We start from the raw sequence: 17,815 nt of genomic DNA, 5'->3' as shown, positions 1-17,815 counted from the left end.
TAACTGAAGGGTCCCTCCGCTGTATTCTTTGAAGAAAGGTTATCATTGTCCTTGTTTGCACGGATGAGCTGACTGATAGGTAGTCAGGTGACCGCCACAGAGGAGCCATTGTCTGGGCTGATCATTGAGAAACTTCTGCGTTCTGTCCAGCAGTTCTGCCAGCCTGTTTTTCTATACCCCTCTAGTCATTACTGTTTTGAGAGGGGTGGGGGTGGGGCTGGGGGAGGTGGCTACCAGTACCTTTTTAGGGCCTTCTCACTTTGAAAGTCCCTGCTAGAGTCTTTGAGCAGCCTGAGTCAGTTAGCCAGCCAGCCAGCCAGGCACGGAGTGTGTTGGTAGGTAGCACAGGTTTATCTTTTCTGTGCTTTTCTTCCCTCCTGAGACTATAAACCCAAGAGTTTATTGCAGCCACGGTATTGGATTTTAAATAAATAAATAGATTGATTGATTGACAAATCCATGCACGGCCCTGGCGTATGTCAGCTGCTAGCCTTGTGACGAGGGTTAAAAGAGCAAAGAACAGAGTCTGCCCTACTGGAGCCTCGGGTTCATGTAGGCAAGACGGGGAGAGGGACACCTGCAGTTAATGGAATATGGTTAAGTGCAAACAGTGAGGCATGCTGGGAAGGAAATGTGCAGGCTACCACACCCCTGCTGTGATAGTCACCCCTCAGCATCCTCAGAAGAGTGGCATCAGGAACCCCTCAGATACCCAAGGGGGTGGTCAAGTGCCTCACACAACATGGTGTGTTCACTGTTCCCACATAGTCGGGTCTTACCCTCCCCCACACTTTGAACCATGTGTAAGCTAATTTACAGCACGTAATGCAGTGCAGATGTTCTGCAGGTCCTTAGACTACATTGTTTACTGAACGGCGACGGGGAAGGTGTCTCAACACGCTCAATGCATATGGAACATGAATAATTTTGATCTGGGGTTGCTTGAATCCACAGATATGGGGTTCTCACCCCTCCTGGTGTGTAGCATGAGGGCAGACAGACTGAAGGACACTGTACTTAGAAGCAGCCTCTTTCGTTTGCAAATTCACTGAGACCAAACAGCTGGATTTTTTTTTTTTTTCTTTTTCAGGCTTTGTTTTGTTTAGGGTTTTAAAGTTCAGCACCATTTCTTCTGTGTCTAAACAGAACACACGTGTGTCAGCATGTTCTGATCCAATCATGTTACAACCTTTGTTTGCCTTCGACTCAGAAAGTTGAGACCAGAACATCTGACATGTTTTATGATGCATTCTTTTTGTGGGACTCCCCCCCCCCAACCAAATACCTAAAGAATAAATGTAGGTTAAAATCTTTCTCATAAAAATTCTCACGGGAATCTTGACTCCCGCTTCTTAATGCCCTGATCTGTCTCTTAAGTAAGTGCTTAGCTGAGACAGAGCAGGACCCCACGGCTCTCTCATCCTTGGGTTTGTCTCTGAGTCTAAAACCCTTCTCCCTAATGCCCTGAGAGAAGCTGTCTGGCTCCAGTCCTCATGCATGTGAGGGTCCTTGCTTGTCTACTCTCTGGGATTCTGCTCTGTTGATACTGTCGGTACCAAAGACTCAGGAAATGCCTCGTGGATGACATGCTGTAGGCTGGGAGGCCCCCTGTGTTGCCCAATACCAGTTCATCCCGGAGGCTGCTGCCAGTTGGCACCTGGCACGTTGGGAGTTGCCCTCGTGGGAATCTATGACAACTAGGTTCTTAGATATTCACCTCCAGCAGCAAAGAACAGGTGGGGGCTTTAATTTCCAGTCAGACTGGCTGTGCCTCCTACCTCGCCCTTTTGAAAGGAGGTTTTGTGGGTGGCCTGTTGAGATCTCCTGGCAGAAGAGCCCTGAAGTTCCTGGAACATTGTTTATAACCTGAAGGGTAAAGTTGAAGCTTGAATGCTCTACAGACTTTCTGGAGTCCTCGGATCCCCCCACTTCCACAACTGTCACTGTGGCAGCTTCAGATATGTGGAATTCTGTTGTGAAGTGTTTCCCTGTTCAGACGGTACCTTGGAGGCATCTCAGCAGAGGATAGCTTTAAAAAGAAATAGAAGTGTAATTTCCTCCTCACCTAACATAACATATGTAAGTTATGGAAGATCTATGTGACACTTACACACACACACATATGAGGGAGAGTATATGTATGCATGAGAGAAAACCCTCCATCCATCAATACATTTGTTAGCCTTGGGTACAGCTCAGTGGTAGAGAGCTTGCCTAGCATGTGTAAGGTTCTGGGTTCAATCCCCAACACAGTGAAAAAAAAAACAACAGAGACAGAGAGAGACTGTTTAGCCCAGTGGTCCAGTCTGCAGGGTGTCCCCCTTTGTCTTTCATCCTGGAAAAGACTGATGTTTCAGGCTGTGACCCAGTCCTTCCTATCACCAGGGATGAACTGTGTCAAAGAAAGCCCCCTCCTCTGAAAACATTTCCCAGAACTGCTCAGTGCGTGCCCCGCTCCAAAGAAAAGCCAGCTTTGACTTCTTGGCCAAGTGCCCAGATACATCATGGATTTTCTAGTGGAGACGCTGGGTAGTGGGGCCACGAATTACTTGCCTAGCGAAGAGGATGGCTTTCTATGTTCTCAGAGATTGAAGAGATTGGCTGGTTTAGATTTAGTGTGGAATCAGAGCAGGCAGAAATCTGCTGGTTTTCACAGACCTTCAGTGTCATTTTGAATTAAGATGCTACTAGGTAACTGTCCCGTAGCTGTCAGGAGGCATCTCAAGAAAACGTGGTTCCATGCAGTCGGTACAGCTCAAGTCTGCCTGGAGGACAGCTAACTCTCAGCACCGCAGCATATTGTATTGCCGTTTTATTTATTATTCTGATTTTCTACAGTGATTGAGCTTGCCAGCTTTTTATCTTATGTCAGTGAAGGTCCCAGAGTCCCCATGCCGTCACTTAATGCTTTGAACGCTATCCTGTGAGAGGCGGTTATGGAAAGGTAGGCTAGACGGCACCTCAAGGCACCGGTGTCAGCCCTTTGCTTCTTCTGTCTTAACAAATCCCAGGTGGCAGCCCGGACTGGTGAGATCGGAGTGAGAAGGCGTACTCAGGCCATGTCCAGGTCTGCAAGCAAGCGAAGGAGCAGGTTTTCTTCTCTCTGGGGCCTAGACACTACCTCCAAAAAGAAGCAGGGACGCCCAACCATCAACCAGGTAGGCCCCAGAGTCAACACAAATGTGTGTGTGTGTGTGTGTGTATGCGTGCGTGCATGCATGCATGCATGTGTCTTTACTGACACTTTAAATCAACGTGACACTTTAGTTCTGCGAGACAGTTTTTAATAAGTAGTTTATAGTCCAAACACTGAGCTCTGCCATTAGTCTGTCATCGACATCCCTCTCCCACCTGTCCTCTCCCCAAACTCTGCTTAATTACAGACCTAGTAAAGAAAGTGCAGCAGTCATGTAAGTCCTCAGAGGAGAGCAGGCTCCACAGGAAGCCAAGTGAGCATTAAATATAGTCTTCTTAGGCCGTCTCTGATGCGGGATCCAAGGCAACCTCCAGGGAAAGGGACCATTTCCTTGCTTCTGAGATTTGGAAGGCGGCCTTACATGGGCAGCTCCTTGGCCTATAGGAGCGAGGGCCCAGGAATGTAAGAGTAGCCACCATGGCTGCCTCTACTCAGATCCAAGCCTAGCAGAGGATCATGGGGCTCACCTGGTCTGGGCTGATGCTTGGTGGAGCCCCGTGTAACAGAGCCCAATGGTCTTTCTCTTCTGTCTTCCCGCTGAGGCTCCTCTCATGCTGTTGTCACGGGCACTGGGAAGCCTCCGACCACCTGTCTAGGTTTTAGAGCAGAAGACTAAGGACTTGAGTCTTTTTGGAGGGCGTATTCGTCCTGTGGACTACTACTGTAGCTGGACAACATTTGTGAGGTTGTGACCAAATCACTCTGAACTTTGAAACATCGCGTTTTCTGTCTTGATGGAACCTGAAGGAGACCAGCCAAGCCTGTGATGCAAGTGGACATGAGCAACCTGGTTTACTTTTTAATCTTCAGGAGGGTAGGGTGGACCTGGCACAGTCGAGATTCGGTGGCTCTCTGCCTCACCTTCAGAAGGAGGCTGTTAGCATCAGTATCTCTTCTTCCTTCCTTCTGGAGAGAGAGGCCTTGCAGTTTGGACTTAGGTTCTATCAAAACTCTTGGTTTATATGGCCTTACCTTCTGGGCACCAGGTTAGGTTGTAGCTAGGTAGATTGGAATGTGTGGTTGAATTTCAATAGATGCGAGCAAATACCTTCACAATGTGTTTTTATATCATTCTTATAATTCCTAAAGTAAATTTAAAAAAAAAAAATCTTGCTTAGCCATAAATACTGTAATAGAAATTTCAGCACTAATTCAGAACTCTAAAATAGACAAAAAATTTTATGTTTCTGTAGCTTCATTTTTAATGGATGTGTGTGTGTGTATGTTTGAACTATTAAAGGCGTGGGAAGTTTGATTTCCTGGGACCTGATTCTTGTGGTTTGCCATCTTAAGTTGTGTCATTCCTTGGGATCCAGGAGGGCCTCACCCCTGCTGTGATGTTTTCAGAAAGCCCCTCCCCTTTGTCCAGCCATTGTCCTGAGCTTCGTTTGCGCTGTTGGTCAGATTTCCTTTTTTTAAGATGACACTTTGGTCTGTGCAGGTGTTTGGAGAGGGGACTGACGCTGTAAAGAGATCTTTAGAGGGAATATTTGATGACACTGTTCCAGATGGCAAGGTAAAAGTCCTTTTAAACACGTCTTCCCTTTGGGTCACACAAGGGCACCAGCGTGTGCACGGTGCTGCGACTTGGGGAAACTAAAATTCAGTACACCCAGTATGAAAACCTGAAATGATCTGGTTTTTACAAACGTTATATAACAGGTTACCACAAGGTGGGGAAAACCATTTCATGTTTAAATCTTGGTGCTAATAAGAACGTTTCCCCGCTGACATAACATTTTCCATACTTCTTATCATCTGATGTGTAAGATCGCAACTAGAATATAAGATTTGAGTTCTGAGTTAGCTGAACAGTTCATGTCATTGCTAATTCCTTTTTATGCACAACTTTTATTCCCAGGAGGTGAGTTCTTGGTGCCCTCGCTCTCTGCCCACACCTGCAATTTTGTTCCCATGAATTTCAAAGAAGTGTTCTGATAGTATGTTCTTCTTCTTTTTAAAAATGCATTTTTCCTCCCAAGTCTAATACTTAGGCACGATTCAACCTTGTGCTTGAATTGGGTCTTTCAAACTGTCAGGATTAAAACCCCAGAAAGGCCGTGATTTGCCCGTAGCCACTTTTTGTAGCCTTGCTAAAAAACAAAACCAACAACAACAAAAAGGACACCTTCTTTTCCAGGACCCCAGTTACACTTTCCTTGGGGTTCTAGTGCTGACAGCACAATGTTGCTGTGATTTTCTGGTTCCCATCTCCAGGATCAGTGTAGCCGAATTCAGCTTTTGGTTGCCAAGCAACCAAGTAATATTAGTCAGGAGCAGCTGAACCCAGTGTTCTAGAAGGATCTGATCCACAGAAGCCAGGGTACGGTGGAGTTCTTGGTATCAGAGGCCACAGGAAGGGCCTTTCTTAACTCAGACACATTTCCTGGATGTGTCACCCTGGGTCTGGAGGTGGTTCGCTCAGGGAATGCGTTCCCATGGCACCCTGTGTGAATAATTGTTCATGATGAAATTAGATTACTGCACATATATGCAATCCAAGCATAGTTTTAAATATTTACTTTGTTGTATCTGGAGTTGGCCAGTTTTGCGTATATTATACATTTTTTAAAAAGAATTATTTATGTATATGAGTACACTGTAGCTGTCTTCAGACACACCAGAAGAGGGCGTCAGATCCCATTCCAGATGGTTGTGAGCCACCATGTGGTTGCTGGGATTTGAACTCAGGACCTCTGGAAGAGTAGTTGGTGCTCTTAACCGCTGAGCCAGCTCTCCAGCCTCGTGTTAGACATTTTAAATGATGTAGCATTGTTTCTTGCACACGGGGTATGGGAATGACAAAGGTTTTGAGTTCCCTTGTACCTCTGTGTTTCCCATTTTTCTAGGCTACCTGTTTAAAATCCAGCTTCCTGGCATTTAGCCTTGCCTCAAAGAACAGTTTAGATGCAAATCTAGGGTTGACCCAGTGCTACGGGGCACTTATTTAATGTTGCACGTGGGAGCAGCCTGGGAAGATCCCAGTCGTAGGTAATGGGATGTGGGAGGTGATGGCTTTGTGGTGATTCTTTCCCTGGAGTCCAGCTTCAGGCAGGGCCGAGACTCTTCCTCAAAACGAGGTTTCTCTCCCAAAACCCTTCCACTGGGTTGTTGATGTATTAGTATTATTATTACTGTTGTTGTTGTTGTTGCTATGAATGGAAGTCATTTTACTACCTCCCAGCATTTTTCGGAGAAGTTGGTCTCTTCTTGTAGGTAGCTACTGTGAATCTTGTTCCTGGGAGTTTGTAGACCCATACTTAGCAGCCAGTGGCCTGGGTTAGAACCCCCTAACAGAGCCACACTTGAGCATGAAGTACATTCACATTGAAACGGTCTAACACATCTTATTTGCCGGGGCTCCTGCGGGATCGTGGGTCCGAGGACGCTTTGTGCCCTGGCTCCTCTGCTTGTGAGGTTCAGCTGGCCTACATTTGTACACCGTCTTCCCCCACATCCACACCTCCGCTGCCCTCACCCTCAGTCAGTGTGGCTGAGACAACAGTCGTGATCCTAGGGAGGACTGCTGTGAGCAGCCTCGACGCTCTTTGAACTCCATCAGGGATGTGGCCTTGTTCCTCCCAGGGTTGTCCTGGCAGTCGGGGAGGACACAGGACGCTGCTGCCTGTCAGCCCGTGGAGCCAGGGTATTATTATCTTTATGAACACAGTTCCATTGGGGGCTCATTGTTACGTTGCAGTATAAAATTTTACATGGCAGATATTCTTGCCGTGATGGAATTTTCTGTTCAAAATTTCAAAATTCAAATTTCAAAATTTCCCAGGGGTCTCCTCCCTCCTAGCAGGCACCTTCTTTCTAGCCTAGGCTGTTACCCTGGGTATAGATAATCTGGGCATCTGAAGTCATTAGACATGGACGGCTGCAGCTCTGATGACTTCGCTTCTTATCACAGAGGGAGAAGGAAGTGGTCTTACCCAGTGTCCACCAGCACAACCCCGACTGTGACATTTGGGTCCATGAATATTTCACTCCATCCTGGTTCTGTCTACCCAACAACCAGCCAGCCTTGACGGTTGTCCGGCCAGGGGACACTGCGAGGGACACCTTGGAGCTCATTTGCAAGGTATGTAGCTCTTTCAGGTTGTTCTCCTGAGAAGAGCAGAATCGGGGGTTGAGGGAAGACCTCAGGCACCTGTGGGCACAGTCTGAGGGAAGAGGTTGGGTATGCCTGGTACCCATGGGGCACAGTCTGAGGGAGGAGGCCTCTTCTCAAGCTCCCGTGGGTACAGTCTGAGGGAGGAGGTTGGGTATGCCTGGCACCTGTGGGGCACAGTCTGAGGGAGGAGGCCTCTTCTCAAGCACCTATGGGCACAGTCTGAGGGAGGAGGCTGGGCATGCCTAGCAAATTCAGGCAGCCCTGCATTCCTTCGTGACAGCATGCACCGTGTGTAAGCAGTGTCTGAGTGAGGAGGAGGGAAACTCCTCCAAATGCTTCATCTCCATGTCATAGGTGTATGATGACTATACCGCCTCACCCTGCACACAGTATAGAGAGCCTGAGACAGAGGCTGACGCTTGGTAGGACTGAGAATGCAAAACCCACCACTGTGGACATGCATGCGTGCTGCTGCTTGCCCTTCTGTTACCTACACGCTCGCACATGCGTGCATCCAATTGTGTCATCCCATTTTGCCAACTGATGTTTGAATGGTAACCGATTCCGAAGTGAGTTTGGCATGATGGGAAATTGCTCTTTCTGTGGACGTGGAATTAGCCTGCACTTTCTAACTAGACAGTGACTGGTTTGTTCTACTTCTGCCTCACACTGTGGAAATGTCTCCATCCTTTTCAAGGCGAGCCTCTTCATATCTGGCCACCCTTAGGTGACAGCAGGAAGCAGGAAGTCACCCTTCTTGCACACTGGTTTTTACTTTTCTGTATGTAATGGCATCTGTGGTCTTAGTCGATCACATCACGTCTGAAAAGGAGTGTCACTTTCCTGACTTGCAGATACAGAAAGAGAAGCCCCGAAAACCTTAAATATTTGCCCCACTTCTCATCACAGTCGGAAAGGACAGGATGATCAGCCAAGTGAGCATGGGAGAGACAGCCTTGCTCACACTGCCCCCAACTGGGGTGTGTGCAGTTGTGACGGTGGACACTCACAGAAACTCTCAGAGCATTAGTCTGTGGGAAGGACAGTCCACAAGGCTCAGAGGAACCTAGAATATATTCCTAGGGGAGTCAGCTTCCACTGTATCCTAATTTTATTCTAGAACCATTTGGATGAATAGCAATGACATTTTAAAAGCCCTGTTCATTCAGCATATGATTTGGAAATACTGAATAATTTCACTCTCTCAACAAGTGTGTTGTGATTACACTACCAGAAATTTATATAAGCCTTTTTTAAAAAAAATCACTAATTTCCAATATAAAAATATGACTCTTCATATGAATCGGGGAGGGGAATGAAATAATCCAGTCCACTCAAGACTTCAACAGCCTTACGTGGAGAAAATTAGATCAGTCTGTTGTTTTAGGACAAAGCTGAAGTCAACCCCCACATAGGCATTAAAAGTGAGCGATAGCACCCCACACCCCTCAGTTCTTTCATGGGCATGAGTTCTGGCTTTCGAGCACACTGGAGCCTCTGCTCATGGCTCTTCATTCTAATTACTTAACAGAGTTGGTCCTCTGAAGATCTCTGTGTTCCTTTATTCACAGCTGAGCACAGTTCTTTAGAGAATCGCCGGCACTCTGCAGAGCTGTGAGAGTTGTTCTTAGTGGCTAGAAGTTGAACCCTGACTTTTTTGCATAAGCCAGATCCTGGAAGGTGTCTCCAGGAAGTGACAGCCACGGAGCATGCTTGAGGGAATTGAAAACTAAGCCTTGGTTTTGGAATGGTCACTTTTTTTGGTGGGAAATTGGGTCTGTAGGAAGAACGATGAATTGGTTGGATCAGGGTTTTTTTTTTTTTTTTTTTAAGTATTTAGCCTTTCTAAAAGGAACTAAAAGGTAATGCTGCCTCTGTCATGTAGAGACATCATCAAGTTACCCTGTAGCTCTGTTCCTCTAGCTTTTGCTTCCTTACTGAGTTCCTATGGGCATCCTTAAGGTGTGAATTCCTTTCTGAAACAAAAATGGATCATCCTGCCAAGTGTTCCTGAGTTATCACTTTTCCTGTCAGAACAGAAATAAGACCGCACCATATAGAACAGCTTCTGTCTCCCGAGTTTAAACATGGAAAACTTCCACACTGTACTTTAAGAAACTGATGGTCTGGCTGGGCGGTAGAAGCGCACGCCTTTAATCCCAGCACTTGGGAGGCAGAGGCAGAGGCAGGCGGATTTCTGAGTTCGAGGCCAGCCTGGTCTACAAAGTGAGTTCCAGGACAGCCAGGGAAACCCTGTCTTGAAAAACCAAAAAGAAAAAAAGAAAAAGAAAAAGAAACAGATGTTCTCCAGAGAAGCATCTACGTAGGATAAAATGTATAGTGTGCTCAGACCCACATCTTCCAGACTCCTCTGTAACTGTTGGAGCAGTTCTCTTCCTAAGGATGGAGAGGGAAGAGAGGGTGTGCGTAATATAAAATAATCTAATATAACGGCGAGTCTGTCTTTTATGTCATCATTATCAAGCTCTGCATTGGTGAGGGATGCTGTTCCTAATATCTAATAATCAATTTCTTTCTTCTGTCTCTTGCATTGCCTCATTCTCTTTCCTATCCTCCGACCCACATCATTTCATCTCAGTTTACCATCTGCCATCCATCTGATCACCAGTCGAGTTCTGTTTCAAGATGCACATTTCGTGTGATAGATGTTACTGAAATGATTGTTAAACACAGCCAGTAACCATGTCAGCCTGTGGTTCTTTTTAATATAATCAGACTTTTGCAACTATACAAAATTACAAAAATGATCCATTCTTTCATAGTGACTCATATTGTTCATGTGTAACCATGGTGTCACGTTACTCCATATTTCTATGTGTGATGTATGTATCTGTGCACTGTGTATATGTTATAGGCCAAAGGACAACCTCGAATTTCATTTTCACGGACATCGTCCACCTCCTTTGAAGTAGGATTTCCCATTGCCCTGGACCTCACATAATAATCTAGACAGGCTGGCCAGCCAGCCCCAGGGATTGCCCTGTCCCCTGTCTAGAACACAGGAGTCAGAGTGACATGCCATCACTCGTGGAAGGTTTACACAGTTCTTGAAGTGGGCCTCAGGTCTCATGCTTACAAGACACACACATTTCCTAACTCGGCTGTTCCCACAACCCAATTCTTATGTATCTTTGTGGCTCGAACTATTTATTAAAAAGAACTACATAGCTACTTAGTCCTTTAAAAAAATTATAGTAAAAAAACAAAAACAAAACAAAACAAAAAACTAAACTTGCCCAGTTGTGATATTTATTTTATGGCACAATTTACAGCTAGCTTTCTTGACTCTAAACAGTTATAATGCTAAGTGATTTGATTTGAGTAAACGTACTCTAGAAAGCAAATTTGTACTATTTAATTTTTTCCCCCTAATGGAATTCCTCTTGCAAGGAAATTTTCTCTCGAATGTTTTGCAAAGTCAAAACAAGCCAGATGCTCAACAGCCATCCATCAATGTTCTCCAGCACTTGGATTCTTTTCGCACACACAGTGTTATGAGCGCCGTTTTAGTTCTGCCTGCTTTGATATGGAAGTTCATAACGTTTTCCCTGAGAGTCGGGAGACTGAGTTAGCTCCTGCTTTGTTTCAGATCGTAACTCCTAAACTTTCACCGAAATGGGAGGACCCACAGGAATACTTATCCTCCTCACCCTGATTTTAGAATAACTATTCACCAACCGGAAGGGTCTTTAGATTTCTTATTAAACCTGTGTAAATATTTGCATATTTACTTATTTTGAGCTTGAGCTGGTCTCAGCCTTGAAACCCTCTTACCTTAACCCCTAGAGCGCCGGGTTGTAGGCATGCGCCGTAGGCATGCGCTGGTGCTAGAGCGCAGGGGCAGTACGCATGCGCTGGCACTCTAGCTGGCCTTCATCATTTTCACAGAAGTTGCACGTATTCATCTCTATTTTTTAAAGTTATCAAGACAATGAATAATAGAGAGAAGTTTTGGAAAATATGTGCAGTGTGAGCCATGTTCTCCGTACTGAAACCCAATTGCTGTCCTTCCCTGTGTAATTCCAAATGTCAGCACTGTGGTATCTGGGGCTGGTAGGGATCCTCGTTCTCTTTAGTAGTGCCGGACAGCTGGCTGGTGAGAGTCCCACTGTGGTTTGTCCCAGAATCCCCTGGGTGAGGTTAGGACAGCACTGTGATGTCCAGAAGGTGACTGTGGATGCGGTTCTCTGGTTAGGACTGACCACGAGTGTTTATTAATGACAGCAGTAAGGTGGCCAAGCTCCTTTGTCCCTGTTATTGAGACCATGTGAAACTCAGTCCCCCTTCCCTTGTGCCTCAGTAGGGAACAGATGGTAAAACAAAATGTTTGCTTGTAATTAAAGAATTTGTGAAGCCCCCGGAGAGTGAGAAGCAGGCACACAAGGGGAACTCTTCTTACTGGTCATATCACTCCCTCCCTTAAAGGCTTCCATGTCGTGCGATCCGCTGCATGCTGCCAGGGAACTCATTTCCACCTTCTGGAAATGTGCTGTTGGGGTAAACCATGACTGTCCTCTGTGCATGTAGTTACTTAAAAACATAAGGCACCACTCCCCTGTCTCCCAGTCTTCGCATACCAGTTCTCCAAACCCAAGCTCACCCCAGAGGCCCTTGTTGATCAGACCGGTCGAAGTCTGTTCTCCTGCTGCGCCACGGAGTGCCCGCCCGGCACCCTGTTCACTGTGCACTGTGTCTGACTGAACGTTGAGGGGCTAATGACTGGAGCACCATTTTGGCCTATGTATTTATACACACTGGCAGTATAAAGGAAGAGTTTTTAACCACAACTCTAAATTTTACTTATTAAAAGATAATTCTCACTACAGGACATTGAGAGATAGTTTTTTATCACTTACTTCATACAAAATTGAAAATTTATTTTAAAAAGTTGAGAAATTTCAAATTTATGTAGAAGTGAGATCCATGTAATAAATACATCCTCGTGTACCCATTGCATAGGATATATAATTACTATGTTTCATTGGTTTGTTTATTCTGCCTCCAAGTGTAGATGACTTTGGAAGCAAATTCCAAACAGTTTATCACTTCCTTGCTAGTGTTTTAAGGTGCATTTTCAAATGATAACGACACTTTAAAATTAAACCTACCCATTTAAATATATTCTCTCTTGTGCTATAATTTCTTGTTGTCTTCTAACATTTGAAAAGCGTGTTTGTTTTCTTCCATGTGTCTTCTTGGCTGTGGATTGAAAAATATTTATAAAACCATACTAATCCTGGTGTCTTCTTTAGGCAGGTTAACTCCAGGATGGTATCTTAGATAGAGTAGATCCACTGAGCTGTCTCAGAGGAATGATGAGGCCGAGAGCGCTCTAATTCCCAAGCCATTTGCTGTGCATCCCAGGCTGGAGGCGCACTCTCACAGCCCCAAGGGAGTCCCATTCTGGGATACATAAGCAAGGCTGGAACTCTGGCCTCTTCTTGCTTGTGTGATGACCTGCTTGCAGTGAGCCCCAACACTTGTCCTGGGGCCCAGCAGCTGTTTTCTCTCTCATTGTAAACCCCCCTCCGTTCCTCCGTCCCTCAGTCCCTCCATCCCTCCGTCCCTCCGTCCCTCCGTCCCTCCGTCCTTCCGTTCCTCCGTCCCTCCGTCCCTCCACTTCTCCGTTCCTCCGTCCCCCTGTCCCTCCGTCCCTCCGTCCCCCTGTCCCTCCGTCCCTCCGTCCCTCCGTCCCGCATCACCATGTGAGTGTGTGCCATGATGTGCAGGAGCTTCTTTAAGAGGTACAGTTGAAAACTCAAACCAAACACTCTGGTCTGTGGCTCAGTTTTCTGCATTGAGTTGCATGATCCCTATGATGTTTTATTAGTTCCAGGTCCCATTTGTAGTCTAGCTTTTTTTTTTTTTTTTTTTTTTTTTTTTTTTTTTTTTTTTTTTTTTAATAAAGAAACCTGCCACCCAACCCCCCATCCCCATTGCCCTTAGGGAACAAGATAACAAGTCCTGTTCACTACTAAATAGACATTTTCCTCCCTTCCCATCCTAGACACATCAACTGGATCATTCAGCCCATTACCTGCGCCTGAAATTTCTAATGGAGAACAGAATGCAGTTCTACATCCCGCAGCCTGAGGAGGACATTTACGAGCTGGTAATGTTTACGACCACTGTCCTCGTACACCCCATCTGAGATAATTTTCAAATCATGCATGTACTTGTGGTAACTGTAGCTGGTGGGCTGGAATGAGCTTCATTCAGAGCCACACAGAGCTGGCAGAAATAACCTTGCTTATCACTGAAATCCCAGAGCAGAAAGTCGCCTTTGCTTGTCCAAAAAGCAGGGCTGCACCGCCACCAAAGACGTTGAAACCCACAGATGATGCTCAGATAAGAGTTGAGTCATCAGGACAGACTCTTGCCGAACACCTTTCTTTTTCATCGGTGACTCTAAAATCAGTTGGCAGTTGCCACAGTGAAAGCGCTCCAATTTTGTGCAACTTCTACCATCTTATCAGAACTGACGGGGTAAATCTTGTGGGTGTAACACCCCCCACCCCCACCCTCCCTCCCCGACCATCCATCTAATGCATCAACCCAGCTTGCTGAAACTGCAATCACACAGATTCTTGGAGACATCTGTGGATGTCTGAGTCTCCTTAGAGGTAGAGAACGCGGTTTCTGATCTGGGCCTGAGATTATTATCAGTTCTTCTGCATACAAATCATAGGGAGCTGGCAAGCATAAGACACCAATACTGAAAGTTCTGGGATTTTACAAAGGGCAGAAAGATGGTTTCTCAGTAGGTGTTAGCGGTTGTCACCGTGGTAACCACTGGCAGGTTCCTTTTCTTAACCGAGCAGCGCATCTTTCAGTTCTAATAAACAGTGGTTTGGGGACTAAGGGCCTCTCTTGGGGAATGTTCTGGCTTCTCGGTTCTTTCTGGGGGACACAAAGCTGTTTGTCATGGATCTGGGGATAAAAACAGGGGAGTGACTCCCCGCAGAAAGCAGAACTGGAAGTACAGCTCAGAGGTTCCTTTTGGAAAGAGGAACCACAAGTGCAGAATGTCATAGGGAGTGGCATTTTAAATCAACTTTTTGAACTATACTTCTTCTGTTAGGAAACTCTCGACAACCTTAAGCACATAACAGATCCAAGTGGTTGTTTCCACTGGGTGAGTTACGATTTGGAATGTTTCTGCCAGCCGAAAAGGTCACCCCAGATCTCTCTAAATTTTTATTTTTTTGAGGAAATGTGGATTTTTCTCCTGTGGCAGTCTGATGATGTTATATGTTGGAAGAGGATCAAAGTGGGCCTGGTGGGGGGGTGGTTCTGTGACTAAGAACAAGGACGGCTCCTGCAGAGGGACCAGCCTAAGGTTCTCAGGGCCCACATGGCGGCTCACAACCATCCACAATTGTGATTCTGGGCGATCTGATGCCCTCTTCTGGCCTCTGTAGTCACTGCACACACAGGGTGCGTACATGTGCCTGCAGGCAAAACACTCATATACATAAATATTGCAAAGGGAAAGGGACATAAATGACCTCTCGACTCTAAGCCACTGTTGACTGTGTTGATGGAGATGGAGCAGGTCTCATTAACAGCCAGGAGCCAAGGTGTTCCTTCTGAGAATTAGCCAGTTGTTTGTGTTCTGTGAACATACTCAAGGAGTCCTTTCCATGCCAAAGAAGAAAAGTGTTAGCTCAGCACTACAGTCCTCATCTGTAGCCCTAGCTGCTCAGGAGGCTGAGGCCGAAGAGTTACAAAACCCCTAGGAGTTCAAGGTTAGCCTGGAGAACAACACAGCAAGATGTTTCTTGGAGGAAAAAAAAAATCCCATGTGTAGTGTGGTAAACATCTAAAATTCCTACACTGGTAGACTTAGGCAAGAGGATTGAGAGATAAAACTTGGGGCTAGCCTGGGCTACAGTTTCATCTCATCTGGGTGAATAACTTGGAGTTTCATGATCAAAAAAGTCAGAGAGGCTGATTACGCTGCGAGAAGATAGTTTAGTTTATGCTTATAATTTGTGAATATTACAAACAATAAATTGCAGGGTTCATAGGCAACAAGCCTCTATTTCCTGTATATAACAGGCATGTGTGCTAATCGGGTCCTGTATGTACCAGGAATGTATACTAATCAGGTCCTATACATGTCAGGCACGTGTGCTAATCAGGCCATGGCTTTAAAGTGTTTATTAGTCATATATTATTGTTATCAACAAACTTTTTTTTTAGATTTATTTATTTTACTATCTTATGTGTATGAATAAGACTGGAGTCACAGTTGGGAGCCACCCTGTGTGTGCTGGGAATTGAACTGGATTCCTCTTCAAAAGCAGCGAGTGATCTTAACCATTGAGCCAACCCTCCAACCCTCCCCCAATCACATATCATATTTAAGCTATGGATACGGTGTGGGGCTTTATCTAGTGATGACAATGGAGTGCTGGTGTGCCCTACTCAGCCTGTTCAGGTCTATAATTGTTATTATGTATGTGCTATAGTTAAGGAGAACGACCTCTAGGTACAAAGGGACCATTATGCTTTCTCTCACCCTTTGCAATGGTCTCTGGCCCAGAGATCCCCAAGGAAGCAGTGACCAGGGTCGTGCTTACGCCAGCACCTCCATCTTACCAAGTTCTCTAAGCTTCTTGTGTTCTGGGCGGCTTTTGTGCCTGACAAAGCTTCTTGACCCCTTCCCAGAGTAATGCTTACAGTCACGTGAGACAGGACATAGAGACCTTCCCATGGCTTAGTCATAACAAGATGCTTAGCAAAAATCAATTTTAAATGATAGGTAACAGATGTTATGAGCTCATAAAATTGTAAAACGTAGCAGTGGATGTAGTAGCTACTGCCGCTCGGAAATAGTGGCAAGTATAACTAATATCCAGAGGTATTAATAGCAACTGGGATTTGCTACTGAGATGGCTTTAGTATTCATGATGAAGCCACGGGCACTCGTAGTGTTGTGGTCCGGGTTGCCTGCGTGCTCCCATGGTCAGAGAAGATGCTGGGCAGACATCCGTAAGTGTTCTGGGTATCTTTTACTTTCTGTTCTGAGTTCACAGGCCCCTAGAATCATCTCAGGGGTCCCTGGCCTGGGAGCCCTGCTTTAGAGCATTCCTCTGGGTGTGGGGTCATGCCAAGGCAGGGCCTGTCTGGGCACAGAGTGCTTTCTGAGAGCATATTTTTTTTTCTTGCTTGTTTCTGAGCAAGCAGCAGGCTACATGGTGTTAATAAGCTCTGCTACCTCCCCGCATGCTGGGGCACTGCTCTGCAGGAACCTGCAGGTGTCTCCAGCCATGCCCTCATATATGACCCCCACCCCGATCCCAGATACTTAATTCTGTCCCATCGATAGCAGAAAGTGAGTCCCGGACTTGGAAGATCTTGGAGAGTAATGAGTATTCGTGTGAGTGAGCAGGAAGTTCTCTGAATATCTACCAATAGTCATTGTCTGCCTGCTTTACTGATTATATTAATGTAAACGATACCCATTTGGCTATTTCTTCCTGACTAGATAGTTGTTGGAAACAGTCCATGGAATGGCCACAGACCTGGGGTTTAGTCTGTAGAGACAATAGCTTTTCAGATCTCACACTAAATGGGTTCTTATTAAAGTGACAGGGGAATAAAATGTGCAGCCAAAATTGATTAATTTATTTATTCATTTATCTCGCAAATATTTACTTAGCGTTTCTGTGCCAAGCATAATCTCTGATCCTCACAGGGTATGTGCCAGAGGTGGGGGGGATCCTGTTTCTGGAGGAGCCTCTATTCCGGTTCACAGAAATACATGTAAAAACCTGTCACTGGCAGCAGGTTTTCAGGCTTGGAGAAGCAAGAAGTTAGGGAGAGAGGCACGGTGCTGGCATGCTGAGGTGTGCCATCAGAGACTGGGGGTGAGGAGAACAAGATGTGAGTCTCACGTGTTTTACAGAAAAGTGTTTCAAGAAGGTGTGACATGGGTCTGGGGAGAAAGGTCAGTTGGTAACATTCCTGCCACGGAAGCCTGAGCTCTAGACTCCGGTACCCCTGTAAACGGTGGTACAGAGCCAGTCACCTCTAATCCCAGTGCAGGACGCAGAGACAGCGGGAGCCTCAGAGCTGGCTGGCTGGCCAGCCTGGCTGAATTGGCAAACTCTAGGCTCAGTGAGCGATGCCATTGATAAAATTTGAAGGGAGAGTGATTGTGGAAGATACTCGACATCCATCTTTGACCTCCATGTGCACGCACATACATCTCCACGTACAAAAAAGAAAGGTGAGGAAGCTGGCTCAGTGTGAGGTAGGAGGAAGCAGCTTACCCGGCTGTACCTTGCAGGGGAGGCAGGAGAGGGTGAAATGGAGAGGATAGCAAAGAGGACTCAGTGCTGGACATGAGGCTGGAGGGAAACGGGAGGTTGTGCAGACGAGTTCAAAGGAGAGGGGAACCCGGGAGAATGGACATTACATGTGACCTTCTATGTCTGTGGAGTCATCCAGGTGGGGAGGGGGAGGGGGGGAGG

General features: G+C 46.0%; 1 protein-coding gene across 8 annotated transcripts in view; it reads left to right on the top strand.

The window, feature by feature from the left end:
• The window catches only part of Tiam1 (T cell lymphoma invasion and metastasis 1), a 348,780-nt gene that overhangs the window by 271,384 nt on the left and 59,581 nt on the right, over positions 1-17,815 (top strand). For all 8 annotated transcript variants that reach the window (XM_029470566.1, XM_029470562.1, XM_029470564.1 and 5 more), the window contains 4 exons: positions 3,012-3,158; positions 4,638-4,712; positions 7,110-7,280; positions 13,342-13,446. In XM_029470566.1, coding sequence (XP_029326426.1) covers positions 3,012-3,158; positions 4,638-4,712; positions 7,110-7,280; positions 13,342-13,446 — 498 coding nt within the window. The remainder of the gene's footprint in view (positions 1-3,011; positions 3,159-4,637; positions 4,713-7,109; positions 7,281-13,341; positions 13,447-17,815) is intronic.

This window comes from Mus caroli, chromosome 16 (genome assembly GCF_900094665.2).
Source record: "Mus caroli chromosome 16, CAROLI_EIJ_v1.1, whole genome shotgun sequence".
NCBI lineage: Eukaryota > Metazoa > Chordata > Mammalia > Rodentia > Muridae > Mus > Mus caroli.
Note: the sequence above shows the minus strand (reverse complement) of the source record. Positions and strands in the feature narration are given on the sequence as shown.